At 33.4% G+C, this 17,899-nt stretch overlaps 1 protein-coding gene across 5 annotated transcripts in view; it reads right to left on the reverse strand.

The window, feature by feature from the left end:
* The window catches only part of CNKSR2 (connector enhancer of kinase suppressor of Ras 2), a 280,721-nt gene that overhangs the window by 148,359 nt on the left and 114,463 nt on the right, over positions 1 to 17,899 (reverse strand). For all 5 annotated transcript variants that reach the window (XM_059384801.1, XM_059384800.1, XM_059384799.1 and 2 more), the window contains exon 5: positions 13,663 to 13,704. In XM_059384801.1, the coding sequence (XP_059240784.1) occupies positions 13,663 to 13,704 (42 nt within the window). The remainder of the gene's footprint in view (positions 1 to 13,662; positions 13,705 to 17,899) is intronic.

Consider the following 17,899-nt stretch of genomic DNA (forward strand, 5'->3'; position numbering starts at 1 on the left):
AGAATGGTAGCACTTAACATACAACAACTGGCTGCATTTCAAATTACTGCTGCTTCAAAGTAAAGAGAACACTTTGGGGCATATTTAAATCTTTTAGCTATTCCTTTCCTCTCATGTGTGGGTACATTTTCATTCTTATTTTCTCTTTATCTCAAGGCAGGGAGATAATATAGTTAATTCTTAAAGAGTTTCTAAATAAGATACAGGGATTGCATGATAATCTAAAGGATATATTAATCTAAACCAGTATGCGAAAAGAAATCTAACAATCTAAAGGCTATATACAACCTGCCTCCTTAGTGCAGTAGGCAGCGTGTCAGTCTCATAAAGGCTATATACATATAAATATATATAAATATATATATACACACACATATACATATAAACTGATACAGATATATGTATCTATATCAGTAAGCTAAAAAGAAACCTTCATAGTTTCTACAAATTGAAATATTTCAAGAGTCTAAAGTATAAATAAATAAGAAAGTAATGGACTTATATAAATGGCTCAATATTTATACATTATAACATTCAGGGCCTCATAGAACACACTGGTAATGAACAAGAGTAGCTCTTGTATTTAGGCACTGGAAGCACTTAGAAGTGGGGTAGAAGGAGGAAAGGCAGAAATACTAGACTGGAGATGTGTTTACAAAAAAGAAAATACCAATTAAATCCACCGTATTAAGTTGCAAATCATTTTCTCAGATTCCTCTTCTTGAGTAATTTTGTTTGCCAAATACTTGCTATGTGCAAGGTCTGCTGGAATACAAAAGATGAGTAAAACATTGACTTTACCAGAAAAGCCATCAGGATTTAACAGATTAAAGATCTTGAAAAATTAATAGAAAGACTTAGAAAAGAAACTCCACTAGAACCTTGCTGCCTGTTTTAGAGATAATGTGCTAGAATCTTTATATTGTAGTATTTGGCACTTGACTAAGTAAGTCAATTTGAAGGGGTATAAAATGGCCTGGCTTTCTATGCTAATTCTGTACTCATTACTGTATCATACATCAAGCCACTGCAGGAAATCACATTAAGAATACTAGGCAAAGTTCTAGGGAAGTTATTTAACATATTCTTGTAAAACGTAAATTTGCTCATTTAGTAAAATTGTGTGATATTATGATGTTATCATTTTAAAGCATGGTATTATCTACTGCTACTTAATAGTATAGTCTAGAAAAAGAAAATTTTCGGTAAGAAAAACACATCCTTTATTATTATAAGTGAACCTCAATATTACAGAGCACCTACCACATGTCTGGCACAATGCTAAACAGTTGACCTTTGAACAGCATGGATTTGAACTGAATGGGTCCACTTATATGCAGAATTTTGAGAGTCCAGTACTGTAAATGTATTTTCTCTTCCTTAGGATTTCCTTACTAATATTTTCTTTTCTCTAGCTGGCTTTATTATAAGAACACACTATAAATACAAAATTTGTGATAAGCAACTATCTCATAGGTAAGGCTTCTGGTCCATAGTAGGCTATTTAATAGTTAAAGGTTTTGTGGAGTCAAAAGTTATACATGGGTTTTCAGCTGTGTCGTGGTTCAGTGCATTGTTCAAGGGTCAATCATGCTTCACATTCATTATGTCATTTATCCTTATAACAAGTTCCTGAAGTAGATGTTATCATAGCCAGCACAGCAGAGAAGAAAGCAAGTCAAAATAAACAGATCAAGGCAATTGCCTTGGCAGAAGAAGGATTTGAATTCTTAATCATTATGCTTACCCTATCTTATTTCAATCCTTAAGTTTCAACTTGTTTTTGCTCAATTTCATTTTGTATTGCTTAAAACCTAGGTCTTTATTAAGTGGATGTTACATAGCACATTAAAACTACATAGTATAATGAAATATAAGGCAATCCTGCAAATCTTCTTGCAATTTAGAATGTCATTTAGATAAACAGTAGTAGATTTGAGATTCTGAAAGGCACAGCTCTCCGGGAAAATTTAAAGTCATTTTAGCAGCAAAAGAACAGCTCTATTCTAGCTAGAAGATGACTTGGTAATCACTTGTATTAAGGGTATCCTTCTGCTATTTTTGCAATATCCATAGCAAAGAATTTTAAATTCTATTTATCTCTAATTCTAAAAACAGAAAGAAAAATTTAAACCTAAAATTAAAGTCTAGTAAATAACGTGCCTTTATTAAAGCTAAAGGGAACACAGGATGGCAATGAGTTTTATAACCTATCCCGTGGATTCTGTTACAAGCTACCCAAGATGGTGACAAAAAAAAAAAAAATGGTGACTAAATAGCAGTTGACAAACAAGGCTAGCTGAGTCAAGAACCTTTTAAAACAAAAGAGGATCATGGACTAGAATTAATGGTACTGTGACTTTTTCTCCCCTTCAGTTGTTCATATTAATGTCAATTATGAATTAATATAATGGAACATTTTCTTGGAATGAAATGGAAAGTTTTCATATTCTGTTGTATATACATATTTTATATATATTTTCATATATGTGTATGACTGGTTCACCCAAAACTGAGTTCTAAAGGGAAAAAAGATCTGAACACAGCATGTTTAGTATAAAAGGAATGGCTTTAAAACTGTTGTAAAAGCAACATTTTAGGGGGCACCTGGGTATCTCAGTTGGTTAAGCATCTGCCTTCGGCAGGGCTCTGGGATCAAACCCCACATCGGGCTCCCTGCTCAGCAGGGGAGTCTGCTGCTCTCTCCCCCTGCTCATGTGCTCTCTCTCTCTCAAATAAATAAATAAAATAGTTTTTTTAAAAGCAATATTTTAGTCACTGTGGAGATTCAAGAAACAGCAACCTTACATTAATATATTAACTCATAATAACAGATACCATTATTTATCACTGACTTTATCAAGTACTTATTAATATGTGAAGTTTCAGCTATTGTAGTTTAAAAGGGAAACACTGTACGTACTCTAAGTATAAATAATATTGAAAAGCTAAGGCATAGGAAAGAAGTCTTTTCTATGTTGGTTAGCATCGGAGCATACTGAGACATGATTGAGCTACTCAAAGTATTTTTTTTTCTTTTTAAAAAATTTTTTAAATTTTTAAATAAACATATAATGTATTATTAGCCCCAGGGGTACAGGTCTGTGAATCGCCAGGTTTACACACTTCACAGCACTCACCATAGCACATACCCTCCCCAGTGTCCATAACCCCACCCTCCTCTTCCAAATCCCCTCCCCCCAGCAACCCTCAGTTTGTTTTGTGAGATTAGGAGTCTCTTATGGTTTGTCTCCCTCCCGATCCCATCTTGTTTCATTTATTCTTTTCCTACCCCCCAAACTCCCCACATTGCCTCTCCACTTCCTCATATCAGGGAGATCATATGATAGTTGACTTTCTCTGATTGACTTATTTTGCTAAGCATGATACCCTCTAGTTCCATCCACGTCAAAAAAAAAAAAAAAAAAAAAAAAGAAATCTCACCATTTGCGACAACATGGATGGAACTCAAAGTACTTTTATTTATGTTTTTCTAAATAAGTGAAGTGCTGGGTCAGTTATTCTGAGTGTACTGGAGAAAATGAATGGAACTATCTTCAGACTAAAAAATTAGGAATTCATTTGACATAAAAAAGAACTTCAGGCTCATAAGCTTAACAAAAGATTTTAAAAAAGGACTTTACAAAAGGACATTTCTTCTTTTTAAGGTATATACAAGGGACAAGAATATAAAACCAAGATAAAACAGGGGTAACAACAAGTGGATGCATATACCTTTTAAGAAGGAAACAGTGATGTGAAAGCTACAATTTAAGAACAGCTTAAATGACTCAAGTTTTATTATCAATAAAACGGAAAATAGTAACAAAAGTTTTATTTTGATAGTGTATACATATTATTAATATAAATGTTATTTCAGTTAAAATAGTCTAGAAGACAGAGCATGTTTTTATTTTTTTGTTTGGTTTGTATATTAGTAATTCAGTATTATAGATCATGTGATTCTATGCCAATTTAAGATGACAATTGCTATGTATTTTGTGAACAAGAAGAGATTTTGTTTTTATAAAACAGTTCACATTTATTCTAATATTAGAACTCTAAATTATATAAGCCTCATTCAGAAATATAGTGGCAGTATTTTAATACTTGCCAGATCTCTGTTGAGCTAACAATTTTGTACTTCTAATTCTGATGGTTCCCTGACAAGATGCAAGGAGTAAAACAATCACAGGTAACTTTGAAAGAGTAAAATCCACAAAAAGAATTTAAATTGGTATTCAAAACTATTATTCTACATAAATATTCCCCAACACAGGAAGAATTCTTGCTCATATGAGTAAAGAGAACTGAAGGAGAGTCAATTCTTTTAAACTTAAAAAGTAATAAAATACAGTAAAGTTTCAATTTAAACCTAATGTAAAAATTATATCTGTATACAGTGAAGATTAAGAGTTTCAAATAGCTTTAGAATGCAACTGTAGGAGCAAATAAATGAAGATTACATGAAGTCTGTTCCAACAAGTCCTAGAAAACTCTGGAATTTCTTTAAGTTTCAAATTCTGATGGTGGGGAAAAAAATACAACAAAACCACTAACAAAATGAAAAAGAAACCACCACCACCATTCCATAATGCTATTCACTCACTCAGCAATCGCTGAGGGTGAGTATCTGCTAATGATTCAAATGCCCACTATTATGTTCAAGGATTTCACAACCTGAGAAAGTGTTTCACATGATCAGTTTGATCAGCACTGACATTAAGCATGCTGCCCTTGTGTTCCTGATAATGGAAAAGAGGTAATAACACTTGAAAATAACTATCATCTGTAAATGATGAGGTCAGTCCCAAACAGTGAGAGAACATAAGTCCCAAATGTGTACTTGCTCTGAAGAGCAAGAAGTGGACCCACAACACTTCCAACCTACTTCTAATGGCATCCCCAAGACATCTTGGTTTGAATTAAAAGTTGACACAAGAGGCTCCACTGTCCTCTAGCTTCTGTAGGGAAACAATCAGCTGGAAACGAGAAGTTGATGTGGGAAAATCTCCATTCTATTTGCCTGCTCTCTCTGGCAAGAAATAGAGCTAGGCAGGCTTGCAGTGGGTCCCCAGGTAGTCGAGAGAGCACTCATTAGGGGGCGTGCTACTTTTCAGTCTCCAAATTAACAAGGGTCTGGCCATACCAATAGCTCAACTAAGATGAAGGTTATCAGGAAGAGGAATCATTTTACTTTAGACTCAAATAGCAAGACTGAAGCAGTTCATTATAATTAGATGGACTTCAGGAAAATCCAGGCACCATATGTATATGTATATGTATATGTATATGTATATGTATATGTATGTGTGTGTATATATATATTTTATGGGCAAATAGGAACAAATAGCTGAGACCAGGGAGCAATGTCTTCACTTACAGTTGAGAAATTCAAAATTGCCATATGTGGTTTTTTGGGAGTCAAGAGCTAATTGTATTGTGCCAATTATGAAATTATCAAAATTACAGAAAGCATACTGTTAAGATCTTATCAATAGAGGGCGCTAAAGAAACATCACAAGGGCAAGAAGGCTTCTCTTTCAGGTTCCCTAGTGTTGGATTTTGCTTTGTCTTGTTCCTGCTGCATGGCCCATCAGTGATGGATGTGTGAGAACATCCTGTGGTACCCAGACCATGCAGTTCCTTAGTGACCTTGAAGTCTCGGCCTGGGCTCTGTGACCACCATTCTGGGGCCCTCTCAACCTCATACCCATAAAGCACCCCACTCTCTCAGTGAGCCCTACCACCAGCATCACTTGCTTATATCCTGGAAGGTTGTTTCCTATTTTCCTGGTAACAGTGGACTAGCTCTGTCTTGGGCAACCCAGTGCAACCCTCTGGCTCTAATGAGTTCTGACCCTCAACCTACAATCCTTGGCTGGTGGGAGAGCGCCTGCTTGTAAGTTGTCCTTCCTTGTACATATCCTCCCCACCATGTCCTGGGGGAACGGTTTACATTCTCTTTACATCTGTATAGGTACTATTCTATCATAGTTTAATATCTATCTATATAGCTACCTAAAAAGACTATTTATTTGAGAGAGAGAGCAGAGGGAGACTCCATGCTGACTGGGGAGCCCGAAAGGGATCTTGATCCCATGACCCTGATCGTGACCTGAGCCAAATCAACAGTCAGATGCTTAACCAACTGAACCACCCAGGTGCCCCTGTGTAATAATTATTTAGATCAAGCTTGTTTAAGTTATGATTTGATTTCTCTCTCCAGATTGATTCCATTACCTTGATGAAGAAATCTTTACATTTATAGTGACTGCAACTGTAGTTTAAAAAAAAAAATTCACGTGTCAAAAAAAAAAAAAAACAAAACCCATAGTGTCTTTGATCACATACAGAACAGTCTCAGATGAAGACATCTCTCCAATTTATCACTTCATGAGACCATATTGTTTTTCACTGACTTTGTGAGTTATCACCGAAAAATTATGGCATTTAAGCCTTAGGAAACACAGATACTCCAATCTTCCAAATTAATCAGAAAGGCTAATTTAGTTTGTTCACAGCTAGTAAGTGCCAGAATGAGGTCAGGACACCAAATCTCTTTAACTTTCAAATTGGTACTTTTTCTACTACATTACTCTGCCTCATTTGACTCCCCAACAAAAACAAGTATTCTTTGAGAACAAGGACTGTGCACTCAGAGTTAGTCTGTGTAAGCATTTTATAATGTGTAATGTGATCAGCAAATGTAATGTTAGCAAGAACATCCATATAAATACACTGATGTTCATTATGTCTATCCAAATCACAAGACACATTAAAAAGAGATTATCTTAATTCATTATGTATGTCCACATTCCCTTGAGTATATACACATTTTTCCTCTGTCATAGAAAAGATAAACATTTTTCACCTCGAACATATTCTGATTTCTTCTTTCCTCTATAAGACACTGATTGCAGAGAAGTTAAGTTAGAGTTAAAATAATTTATAAGGCAATTAACTATCAAAATGTCAAAACCTGAAGATAGTCTAATGCAACACTCAAGAAATCAATGTCTATTTCAGTAATAGTCTTATTAGCATGCTTCTGCAGGTGGAGCACAAAGATAGTGAAAGGGGCCAAGACAGAAGGGTCACATTAACTGTGAAAGCAAAGAAGCCTCTTGATGTTTTTCATCTACAAACTCAGTATTAGAATTCATTTTAATGAGATGGCCTATGATGTACATGGCCAAATGTTGCAGTTGCAGCCAAAATGCCAGCCATAGGAAAAAAATCTCCATTTGCAATGGCCCCAAACCACAGCTTTAAGAGAAGGGTCCAGCTATAACTGCCAAAGCTGCCTTTTCAAAGCATTAGGGATCTTTGGAAGACCAATGTAAAATTATTTTGATGATGTCATTAGAGTGCCACTATTCTCAGGAAATCTCTAAAGATAAAATATCAATATGATATTTTATTATATTTAGTATATCATATTTATATATTATATAATATATAATATTTGTTTATAATATATTAATGTATTACATATTATATAAATATTATTTATTATATTGTATTTATTATATATATTTATTATATTATTATTATTATTTTATTATAGAACATGCTGCTGTTTTAGTACTTCTATCCTCAAGGTTTGGGGTAGTCAGAAGAAAGAAAAGCTCACATAAATGATATAGATAGATGGTGGGGCAAAGTCTCAAATGAACTCTTTATTTTCTCCTCTGGCCTCTTCCATTAGGCCTGTTGGTTCTGTGTAGTTTTAGCCATTTCTAGTCTAGATAGCAGAGAAGTCACAATACTCTCAGCCTAGCTGGAGTTTAGGAGTAAAGAACTCCTACATTTAAGGATAGGAAAAATTACACGAATGTTTTTGAAATAAAACAAATAGTCAACATATCAAAATCAGCCTAATTCATGATCAAACCTAAATTAGTGAAGGCAAAGAATAGCTTGGAGGGAGAAGAGAAAAGTAAGAGAGCATTTACGAGAATGTCCTTTCTATAAACTGTAAAGTACTATATAACAAATAGATAATCTTAACACTAAAATAATAGGCATTCATTGTCTTTAGTCCTCCTGTTATTTTTATGAAAGCAATGGGGATAAAATGCCAGTACAAAGCAAGTGCCATAGAGAAGACCACACTGTTGGTCAATGTAAAAGGAGTATTTGAGCTCAGCACAATCTGATTTAAACAATGTGACTTTCATGATCATGCCTGACCAGTGTCGTAGTCTCACCAACGAGAACAGAAGGGCTGTGATAAGCACAGTTGAAGTCTGCTGAAGCACAAGGTCTCAAATGGCTTGTCAGGAGTGCTTCTCCCCTCACCTTCAAAGACTTACTGAAAGGTGGGAGTGAGAAGAAAGTAGAATATGAAACACAAGAAAACTCCAGATTCCCTGTAACTGATTTACTATGTATAAAACCAGCATCTGTGCAGAGCAGAAACAGATGTGCTCCAACCTATCAGGGGAAGTGTAATTAGGGCCAAAGGGAAATATCAAGTCAATAGAGGGGAAATACCTTACTGCTTACCAGCAGTCAGCAATCACTCAGATGTATAGTGCACTAATCATCTGCATTTTCTTTTTGTCCTTTATGGCTGCACTGTGTGGTCACTTCCATTACTTACTGACTAATTCCAAGGAAACCCAAGTTGTCCGGTTTCCTTTTATTTCTTCTCATGTTTCATATTAACAGACATCTTTGTCTACCACTGCAACCAACCAACCAATCAACCAACCCCCTTTTCCACTCAACTTTTTGGTCTTCAGAGTTTACTACTTTAGAATTTTAAGCATAAAAAATGCCTGTTTTAAAGACAAGAACAGTGAGCATCAGGAAATCTAACACATGTACCATAAAATTATCCATTGAAAGCCATCAGTATTATGAATCTAATAGAATACATACTTGTAAGACTTTTCATTATAAAAGCAATGCAAACTGGGTCACCTGGGTGGCTCAGTCGGTTAGACATTTGCCTTCGGCTCAGGTCATGATCCCAGGGTCTCGGAATTGGGCCTCATATGGTGTTCCCTGCTCCTTCTCCCTTCGTCCCTCCCCCTGTTTGTGCTTTCTCTCTCTCTCTCTCAAATGAATAAAAATATTTAAAAAAATTTTTAAATAAAAAAAAGCAAGGCAAACTAACCGAAAATTGGGAAAATATTTAAAAACATTAAAATTTAGCTATTATCTTACTAAGAAGACACAATAAATATTAACATAGAATATTTTCTTTTAAAATTTTCAACAATGATGACGCGTTTATAATGCTTTTAATCTGGTCTTTAATTAACATTATTATTTAGAATCTTTCCTTGAGCACTTGAACATAAATATTTTAGGTATATTCAAAAATGTAATTTATTCATAAATTATATATTCAGATATAATTTCAAATAGTAACTATGAATACTAAATATTTCATCTTGTAATTGCACCATAATTTACTGATGCATTGCCCTATTATTTCCTATTTTTTACTATTATAAGTAATGCTCTAAATTCTTGCTATAAAAAATCTTACTGTGTTTTATAATTTGCTTTTAGACAAGATTCCCAAGACAGTTTAGGAATACACTCTGGAGCCAAACTGCCCGTGTTAAAACCTGTCTTAAATCCTTTCCAACTGTGTCACTTCAGGAAAGTCAACTAACCATCCTGTGTTTCACATTTCCTCATCTATAACATAAAGAAGATAGTAATAAAACCTATCTCATAAGGCTGTTATGAGGACCAAATGGGTAGTTTATATACAGTACTTGAAATAGTGCCTGAGGTATACTGTAAATACTATATAAATATCAGTATTAATGTTTCTGAGCCTTAAAATTGCCTACAACTTAAAAAAGGCTTAATGAATGTACATGCCTAGCAGTAAGGTATGTCCATTTTAATTTCATTAGATTTTCACCAGCATTGGAATATTTTTAGTGTTTGTTGTTGTGTGTGTATTTGTGTTTATGAATTGATACGTTAAAAAGAGTATTTCATTGTTGTTTACAGGGATTCCATGTTTACTGAGGAAAACCGCCACTGGAAAGTAATGTGAGCCTTTGTGATTTAATCTAGGGATGTGGAGCTTGTCTCTTTAAGAACTAAATAAATCCATTGATATTTGCATTATCTTTCTGATTTATCCAATGATACTTATTTGATTTATTTAATAAACTTCATTTAAAAAATAGCACTCACATATATTTTTTTTAATTCCTCAGTGTTATAGACTCAATGTTTATGCCTCCCTCTAAATTCTTATGTTGAGATCAAATATGATGGTTTTGGGGAGTGGAATTATTGAGAGGTGACTAGGTCATAAGGGCTGAGCCCTCTTAAATTGGATTGGATTAGTGTCCTTATAAAAGAGACCCCAAGAGGTTACTGCCTATGTTCTCCTCTAGGATTCTGATGGATTCTGTCTCACATTGAGGTCTTTCATCCATTTTGAGTTTATCTTTGTGTGTGTGTGGTGTAAGGGAATGGTCCAATTTCATTGCCTGTAATGCACATTGCATTCTAATGTACTGCATATTCCATAAAATGTATCCTTCTCCTTTAAAAAAAAGAGAGACCCCAGAGGGTCTCACCCCTTCCACTATGTGAAGACCCTCTACGAACCAGGGAACAGGCCCTCACTAGACACCGAATCTGCAGGTGTCCTTATGTTGGACTGCCCAGCCTCTAGAAGTGTAAGAAATGTTTGTTGGTTAAGCCCCCCAGGCTAGGGTATTTTTGTTACAGCAGCATGAATGGCATCTGATTTTGTTGTTCACTCCAGTCTTTTTTGCTACTACAAGTTTCCTACTCTGGAATTAGAAACTTCAGCTTCATTTATTTGGTAAAATTACTCAAATATATTTTTCAAAAAGGTATGTTAGTGATCTTGCTGATCCAAAAATATCTTTTTGTTGCTTTCACACATTAATGATAATTTAGATATTAACATTTCTTAAAAGATTTATGGATTTTGTTTCATTGTCTTCTGGCAGTTATGGTTTTACAGTACACATCCAAATGCAATATATTTTCTGTTTCTTTGAAGTCAAAACCTCTCATGTGTCCCTTCCCGTGGCTAAATGAACAGAGTTGCTTCTTGCCATAAAACTGTAAAATGTTACCAGAAAATATCTTGAAGCTGTTATTTTTCCAATTCATTTTCTGACTTTGTTGAAAATTTCAATTTTCCCAGTTTCTATTCCTAAATTTTTCTATTATATCCTTAATTATTTTCTATTGTTTTCTTCTTTAGAAACTAATAATTAGTTGAGGGGGCATTAGCCATAACCTATCTTCTATGGCCATTATCTTCTCTCATGTTTTGTCTTTTTATGAATTTACTAAAAATCTGAGGGTCAATAAGGTTTATTTTGTGTCTCATTGTTTCAATTTTCTGGAATAACCAGCATGTTTTTTATAGCTATCAGCATGGTTTAATTTCTATTTCCATGTTCTTATTTTTAAAGACTGTTTTTTTTAAAGTTCATTTTGTGCTCAGCTTATCGTGGTTTTGTCTTCTTTACAATATGGTATTCTGTCTTAATGCAAACAATGTTCTTCTGATTCTTACTGAGATCATTAAATAGATGTTCTTAATAAACTTATTGCATGGGGAAGGATTTTCTTCTGATATATGAGAAGATACTTCTTCTCTTTCCCATTCTTTTTCTTTACTCCTCCTTAAATAAAAATCTGTCTCAAGAAAAGACACACCTCATAACTTTTCTGAGTTATGTCAATTTGTCCAGGTGCTGAAGAGTACTCTGATGCTTATATTGTCTATGGAACTCCTAGGATATAGAAGGTTTTCGTAAGTGAGAAGTTCTCCTTCCTCTTCATAATTGCCTTCCCTACCCTCCAGGCAAAATAAAGATATAGGGATTGGGTTTGGGCTGAGACAGATGATGTTCTAGTGCATATCTCAAGCTACTGTAGTCTCTACTCATTTATATGAGTACTCTTACTCAACTATTATAGTAACAAAGAGAACATTCAAATTCAGTCACAATTTGATTCTAAACAAGTTATATGAAAACTCAGGTTTTTATTTTGTGGTGCACATAAAAAAGAAAAAGGGAAAATAGAAACATAAATACTGGAAAGGTCATGAGATTACATATGATTGTACTTAGCAGATACTAATATTCTCATTTTATATATTAAGAACAAAGTCTCCTACAAATATCAAATCATTATGTCATATACCTGAAACTAATATAATGTTATGTGTCAATTATAGCAATAATTTTTTTTTTAATTGTTAAAATTTACCTTAAAAAATTTCAAAGAAAGTTCAAACACTTGACTAAGGTCATGGATATACAAAATGTTAGAATTAGAGTTCAGATAGTACTTTAGACTTAATGTGATTTCCTTTACCCTACAGAAAATTTGGAAAGAGACTTTTTAAATATTTTGTTTTAAAGAAAGTATTCCAGCATCATATGCCAAGTGGTTGGAATAACTCAATATTATTTTATTATTTTTTGAAAAGAGTCTTACTGTGAGAAGTAACACACAAGTATATAACCTTCTACTGAAAGCCAGCACATTAAAAGGCCAGGAAGGGAGAAGTGGAAATAGACAAATACCACATGATTTCACCATATGTGGAATTTAAGAAACTGAACAAACGAGCAAAGGGGGGGGTGAGAGAGGCAGATTCTTAACTACAGAGAGCAATGTGATGGTTACCAGAGGGGAGGTGGGTGGAAGGGTGGGTGAAACAGGTGATAGCGATTAAGGAGATCACTTGTGATGAGCACCAGGGAGCGTTGAATCACTATATTGTACGCCTGGAACTAGTATCACACTGCATGGTAACTAAATGGAATTTAAATAAAAACTTTAAAAATGTTAATAAAATAAAAGAATAGGAGAACTCTAAAAAAAAAAAAAAAGAAGAAGGAAATACAAGTGCTTTCCAAGCTGATCTGATTGGTTAATGCCACCCACAGTCTCAATCATCATCAGACGGGATCTTTAAATTCTCACTAGCTGGAATGTGAAATTGCCAAAGTAATAAATTGCATTCACTTCTAAACTTCTTCAGGGTTACTTATGCTGTCACTTATTTCTAACAGAGGTTAAGAAGTTATCAGGACTGATACGAGCATCAGCCAAATTATAGATTTATAAAGAAAAGTAGCAAATTGTTCATTAACAAGAAAGGAAATACCTTTCTATAAAGTTTAATGTACTCACATTTCATTTCTAGTAATAAAACATCTGCGAAGTCATTAATTGATTAAATAAATATTAACAAATTAAACTTTGGAAGGTTCTTTGCTGAGTATAGAATCTTATCAAAGGCAGATTGATTATTCTATTAAGTATTTCATCCAAACGACAGGTTGTTTACCCCATTCCACAACCAAATACTTTTCTCTTTTTTTGTCACAAAAAATTTCTGATCTCAAATTCTCTTTTTTTAGTTTTTTTCATTATATTCCAACCTTGCTACATACTACAATCTTAAAATTTGTATCACATTTTATCATATTTTCCTATTCAGATACAAAAGAATGGTTGTGACTAATTTAACCTGTTCTTTTATACTTTTTATATTCTTTTGTACTTTTTCTAGAGATAAGCAGAGCTCATTTTTACAGGCTATACCTTTTTATTTAATTACTAGTTAAAGAAGTATTTTCTAATGAAGATGAAAATAAATCCAAACATACTTACCACATGAAGAATTTTATTCTCTGTTTCATACACAGTACAGTCCTTCAAAATAAAAAGAAACATATTCATTAGTTTAAAAAAAATCAGACATGCCTTTTAAAATACTTTCTTAGGAAATTTACTACAATTTGAAAAAGTCTTGATAATTCAAGCAAAAACAACAATAAGAATAAAAAAAATCCAGAATTCCATATATTAAAATATTCATAGTAGTTAGCTCTGATGGTCAGTTACAGAGATATTTTTGTTAAACTATATTTTCTAATTTTAAACACATATCATAGAGAATAATTACATTAAACAGAAATAAAATCAAATATTAAAAAATACTGTAACATTCTCTGTCTAAATTTTTATGTGTGATACTTTTTGTTGAAGTATTCCCAATATTTCAAATACTAGTTTTTTATAGATTGGAACATTACAAAAAACATTAACATTTATTTCAATAGTCTTAGTTCCAAAAATGCTTTTATATTTTCAACTGTTGTAGGCTATCAAATATCCTTTACACTATGCATTTAAAATTGATACACACTACTAATAAATATCAAGTTCATAGTTTTTTACTTAAATTTGAATCTTTGAAATTATAAATAATTATTTTTAAAAATCACCATTGTCTTTTACCTGCAGTTGCTAGATTTATAATGAGCAGAAATACAGCAAAGTGACCTTTGCTTAGAAACTTTGTTTCTATGTCTCATTTTTCTTATGAAATTTATAAAATGGGAATGATATTAGTAGGAACCCAATAAGGGTATTGTGAGGAATAAATGAGAAAATGGATAAATAGCTTAGCATAGTATCTGGCCTACAGTAAGTGATAAATACATTTTAACCATGAATTATTGTTGTTCTATGTCTTTATTTTAAAAATTTAAACTAATTACCTTTACTTTAAAATATAAAGTTAACTAATTACTATTTGACCATCTAATTTTGAAAGAATAACCATGTTTCACAGCACTGTATATTTTAAAGAATGACAGCCCATTTCATTTTTTCCCCTGAATTTAATTTTTAAAAAAATGGATCTTGTTGAACATAGATTTTGATAATGCTGTTTCACCAAAATAACTTGTCAAAAATATTATGTATTCTTATCAGGGGCAAAAGTTTTAGAGTTAAATTTAGGTGATTTATTTCACAAATTAATAGAAAAACTTAAGGACTGGGCCTTGCCGTACTGAAGGCCTTCTGTGCTGATGAAGAAGTCAGTTACGAATTTAGCCATATTCGTGTCTCTATAAATTAAGTATGAATTATGTGTACAGGGGAGACAAGGTATAAATAAAGTATTTATACTGGGGAAGTACACTGTACTTACATCTGAATTTGGAAGAGTCCAATTTTACAGAATTAATTTCAAACACAATTACACTGGTAAGAGATGATTTGGGAAAAGTTGGAAAGTTGCCCAGTTTCCCCAAGCTGCCTGTACAACTTGCTTCAGCTATAATGGATGCAAGTTTGATTATTTACCTACCTTCCCCGAATCAGAGAATATGATTAAATGTTCAAACTTCAAAGGGATTCTCCTCAAGGAAAAAAGCAAATATGATCTAAATGGATATCCTGCGAGTGGTACAATAATCACACAGAGAATAACTATTTCAAGGTCTTCAAAATATCATACTTTACTTGCACATCTCTAGTGTAACATAACAAAAAGAACTGGTAAATAAAATCTTATACTATTGTCAGTAATCATATTGTTTGTTGGTAGTAATGTTTTCAATCTTTACTGTTTTGCTGAAACTACTGTGTTTTATAGAATGAAGCAACTGAACAGTTATGCGATACTACTATCTTTCTATTGGTTTTGGCATCCTAAGTAATTTTAGCATGAGACAAAGTAGATACATATACAAGAAGGTAAGTAGAACCTAGAGTCTCTTGATGTATCATGTAGTACACGTATGTCTGTATTGCTTAGTGTAGCCCACTGAAAAGATACAATCAACTGAATAATGAATAAATTCCTCAGTTAGTGATTTTCAAATATCATTTCCTGGGTCTTCTAGGAAAATGGTGGATTCCAAATCTGGGGCAGGAAATGTAAAAGATGAGCTTGGATTGTACTGTGACACAGATAAGAAGAAGCTATTAAACTCTATAAGGTTTGATTAGGAAGGATTCAGCAGGATTTTGAAGTCAACATTAAGTGACTCTTACTGGCCAAAGATAGAGCAATTTAGGAAACTAAAAAAAATAATAGTTACAACGGATGGAAACAGTAAAGTACATATTAATTATTATACATATTAATACAGTTGATTAATTTTATATATACCAGATACATCCAAAAATATTCAGTAACAGTTATATAATACTGCATATATTAAACATGGCCCCTGACTTAGAAAAAGCACGAGTTAGGGAGATAGGCATTCACACAAATAAGTTAAAATATGTAGAATGCCAAAGTCTTCATAAAGTTTAAGTTTCAATAACTTCACAAGCATGAAGGCCACAAAATATAGAAATCAATATGTGAAATGCCAATTATTTAAAATTTTATAATCCCAATATATTTCTCATTAAAATGCTAAGTGCCCACTGTATGGTGCTATATACTTGCTCAAGCCAAATTTCAAACTTTGTAAACACATTCATCAGCTCCTGATTCTCAGTGACCAGAAGGATTATATCTATAATCTGAGCTTTAAGATTATTCAAAGAATGAAGTACTGATGCATACTTGACAATTCTGACATGGCCAGTGAAGACAAAGTCTAAAAGAGATACATCGGGTGACGGAAGTGGACAAGGTTTTCCACCAGTCTAAAAAACTATCACAAATATCAAAATTAAAAACTTATTACTGAAACAAACAAAGCCAAATGACTATAAAATAAATTGGAATAATTAAATTTTGAAAGGATGTTTACATTATGTTTGTAGCATATTCACATATGTGGCTTTATTAAAGCTTAAATACGCACAAACACATTTGGGACACTTGCAATTACTATAATAAAGGCAGGGTCATACAGCTGGGGGAGCAGAGGAGGAAACAACTAACTCTGCCTTAAAAAATCAGGAAAGGTGACTTTTTTTTAAAGATTTTATTTATTTATTTGACAGAGATTACAAGTAGGCAGAGAGGCAGGCAGAGAGAGAGGAGGAAGCAGGCTTCCCACTGAGCAGAGAGCCCGATGCGGGGTTAGATTCCAGGACCCAGGGATCATGACCTGAGCCAAAGGCAGAGGCTTAATCTATTGAGCCACCCAGGTGCCCCAGGAAAGGTGACTTTTAATTGAGTCTTGGAAAAAGTAGGTTTTTAGGTAAAGAAAATATAGGCAGCACTACTGCAAAAGCAATAAAACTACCTTCAAACACTTCTAAGCTACTGCAATAATTTTCAGATTTTAGCTCTGTATACATGTAAGAATCACTTGCAAAGTGGGTTAAAATGCAGATTTCTGGGTTCAGCCCCAGATAAATGGACAGGGTAGACCTGGAGTGGGGGGCCCCATCATGATTTTGATGAAGATGGTATTTTGAAAGACAATCTATATTATAGGATAAGATGTGATAGAAGAACACCAAAGCAAATCAAACCAAAAATGACCAAATATATAGAACCTGAAAGACCATAAACTGATTTGAAAATAGTATCTGCTGGCTCACTCAAAACAGTTCTCAACTCCTCGGAACTATCTGCTTTTATTTCACATTCTCTCCAATTTATTGACTGACTTTTCCTTTTTCCCACCCAGTAAACTTATTTCTTTCTTCAACTGCTCATCACTTTGAATAACTGCTTCTATTTGTTTCTATCTCTGCCTTCTTTCAGCCAGATGGGCCTGTTCATTATTGAAAGCCAAAGGCTTTCACAAAGGTTGGGACACAGCATAATAAAAGCCAAACAAACCAAAACAATACAAAAAAGTATGTATTAGCCTGCTACTTAATGTTAGGGAGAAGAACAGAAATTAAATGACTGTGTTCTATTTACTTAAGCTATCATGTTAAGGAGTTCATTTTATTATGCTGAATATTTAAATAGCCATAGTTACCTTAGGGGATTCCTTTTATTAATAAGTTATTTTATTTCCATCAAGACACGAATTTAAAATATTGGCTTCTCAAGTGTGGGTTTTATTAAAACTTAGGGCCAAATATTTCCCCCCTAAAAATCATATCCGAAGTTTTAAAAAGAAAATAGCACCGAATATGGAGAAATCCACATTTTTAAGGACCTATTCATGCTAAGAAAGGTACACCTCTG

This window comes from Mustela nigripes, chromosome X (assembly GCF_022355385.1).
Source record: "Mustela nigripes isolate SB6536 chromosome X, MUSNIG.SB6536, whole genome shotgun sequence".
NCBI lineage: Eukaryota > Metazoa > Chordata > Mammalia > Carnivora > Mustelidae > Mustela > Mustela nigripes.